A 2,971-nucleotide genomic window follows, 5' to 3' on the forward strand; every position below is an offset into this window, starting at 1 on the left:
CGTTATCCTCTCATACAAGTTTCTGTCTGCACAATGTTTTCTTTAATATGAATCTTTGTCATCCACTTGCTTTGCCCTGTATCGATAGACCTGCATTATCATCGATGAAATCAATCTGGTTTAAACCTCCCTTTAGTACGGTTTCTAGTTGGGCGGTAATTTCAACATCGGTTTGAAGTTCTATTATATAGTTCTATTTGAAGTTCCATTCGTAAAAAGTGCCAGATCCACATCAGTCTTTCAATTGAATTGCTTGATAAACGTTGACCGGTTCGGTTCTTTAACTAAAAGTTTCATTTGATATACGACCGCTTCAGTATATTTTGGATTTTCTGTATAACTTGCAACCAAATATTTTCCAAGGCATCCAGATTTTCAAGTAGTCTGATTTCTGATTGGAAGCTCCTTTTTATCAATATACTTTATATTTTTTGCCCTGTTTTGTCGATCTTAATTAGATTAATTCCCTACCTGAAGTGTTCGTCGAAAGTATTTTTTTAACTTTGAATATTACCTTTGAATATTATTACCTGCGAGTTATTAAGCCTTTCCATTTTCTGATGCATCATCGAATCACACACACACACGCACATCATATCGTACACAAGGCTGCCTCTTCGCGTTCGTTCGTTGAACATTCAAAGTTAATGTTATTCTATGTATACGGTGGATTGTTCGCCTCTATCTTTGTACAAACTTTTTTTTTTATTTAAGAGTGTAACATGAAGTTCTTATTTTTTGAGGGTCTAAAAAACCAATAGTTCACTCTCTGTTTTCTTTTGTTATATTATAACGCAACCAACCAAATAAAAAAATTATTTTAATTTAGCCACCACTAACTCAACCGAATTTTTCACAATGAAAAGTTTCTTACCGTTGATTGCACTACTTTTAGAATCGCTTTCGACGAAAAAATCAGAAGAAATCTTTTATTAGCAGTTAATTTTTAAAAAATTAGATTAAAAAATTCATAGTCTTTTTATAAATCTAAAATATCAGTCTTTGATTCAAAATGCTTTTGGATGAGTTTCACAACTAATAATGAAATGAGCCAAAGAGCAAATTAATAAAATTCTTACTATTATAAATATCTTACTTTACTAGATTTACATTTCATGGTAACATCTGTTCGATGCGCAACTAAAGCTTAAAAATGAGACTTGACCACTTGCTTTCATACAAATATTTGTTAATGGGAAGTGGTACTACCAGCTTGCTTTCACCAATTAGTCATCATTTACATATAATACTTCAATGCACAACTGCTTAATACCCAATATATTCGCATTATTTAAAAATAATTTTTAATAATCGAACCTATTTAACATCTGTGTTACACATTAAAATAAATTTGACAATCTGTCCAATCCTTACCATTTGAGTACTAAATATATATTACAACGTTCAAATTATTGCGTCAATTATATTTCAGAAATAAATCTTAAAAAATAGGGCCACACTTAAAATAAAACAAATCTTATATCAAATAAAAAGTGCATTTTGTATTAAGATTTAAATTATTAATTAAACGCTACGTGCAAGTCCTTAAATAGTAGTTTAAATATAAACTGAGATTGCATATAACATAACATGAACAACTGTAATTGAAAAAAACAAAAAAAATTCCAGTTATGAGGTTCATAACAGTTTATTCATGATTGAAAACCTTGTAAAAAATTCATATCAACGATAATATTTTCAAATCAAAGTTATAAAATAAATATACAGTTGTATTCTAAGTGGGCATACGAAAACACGTTACAAATAGCTAACATGTTTATCTTCTGCAGAAAATTTCAAGAGTTTTTAAACAAGTCATTGAATTTCTCTGATCTCTCTCCCGCTCTCCTCTCTTTCTCTCTCTATTCTCACAAAAATGCACATACATATTTGTGAAGATATAACCATTTTTCGTCTATTTACACGCCTGGGCCCGTATATTTCGTCTATTTACACGCCTGGGCACGTGAACTAACGAAATGGCTGTTTCTTTTATTACAAAATGTTGAAATGAAAACTAAAATGGCACATTAACATTCGAAATCACGATTCATCAAAATCAAGCATCGTACTCTGCCGTGGATCTGTATCTGTACACAACATCAAAGCCAAAAGTGAATGCGAATGCTAACGATTTAATCGGTCTCTTTTTATCAAAACAAAAAATCATAAATTACCAATAAAGCCTTTTAAATGACTTTCATGAATATCATTTAGGATCGTCCAACATTTCATCCTCAGACTATAGATCTATTGACTAGCAATAAATAAAATGAACTGAAACGAATATTGTATTGAATGTTACATATTAGTAGGATAAGCACAATTCATTTTATTTGTCCATTGAAGTTATGGCCACTTGATCTTACAGATCCGTTTGAATAGCTAGAATAATTTGATTGTTGTTGCAAATCCGATTGTTTGTTGTTATTATTGTGATTATTATGATTATTATTGTTGTTGTTATTGTTGAGACTGTCTGGCAACATTGATGAGGCGACATTTTGTTGTTGGTTGAAGATGGCAGCTGGATTGGCCCTCTGGATGAGGTTGCGTGGATCCACGACGACAGATCCGCCAGCGTAAGGATTGAAGTTAGCAACTTTGTACGGCGGGAGTACATCAATGTTGGACATCATGGATTCGCGAGTGTGCTGGTGCTGTTGGTGCTGTTGGTGCTGTTGTTGCAGTGACAAACTGGATGAGGCGTTTTTGCGTGCGCCGATGTTGGTGGGTCTGGGTGCAGGAAGATGAAGAGTCATGTCGATGGGGGAAGGCGAGGTGCTGTGCGTGAAAAAGGACGAGTACTGCAAAGGGTGGGTAAACTCCGAATGGAACTGGTGGAGTTTGGCAAAATAAGCAGCTGGGTTTAAATAGGCTGCTTGTTGCTGACGTTGTTGCTGCAACAGGAGATCGTGTTGCTGATGGATGATGTCGTTTGACTGTTGCGTCAGCTGAAGATGGGAGTGAT

The 2,971-nt window shown here is 33.8% G+C and overlaps 1 protein-coding gene across 1 annotated transcript in view; it reads right to left on the reverse strand.

The window, feature by feature from the left end:
• Nucleotides 1-915: 915 nt before the first annotated feature.
• Nucleotides 916-2,971, reverse strand: part of HELRODRAFT_187829 (hypothetical protein) — a gene marked incomplete at its 5' end in the record, with an annotated part of 7,087 nt that continues 5,031 nt past the window's right edge. The window contains 3 exons of the mRNA XM_009010784.1: nt 916-1,940; nt 1,968-2,146; nt 2,370-2,921. Coding sequence (XP_009009032.1) covers nt 2,060-2,146; nt 2,370-2,921 — 639 coding nt within the window. The 3' untranslated portion in view covers nt 916-1,940; nt 1,968-2,059. The remainder of the gene's footprint in view (nt 1,941-1,967; nt 2,147-2,369; nt 2,922-2,971) is intronic.

This window comes from Helobdella robusta, assembly GCF_000326865.2.
Source record: "Helobdella robusta unplaced genomic scaffold HELROscaffold_1, whole genome shotgun sequence".
Classification (NCBI taxonomy): Eukaryota; Metazoa; Annelida; class Clitellata; order Rhynchobdellida; family Glossiphoniidae; genus Helobdella; species Helobdella robusta.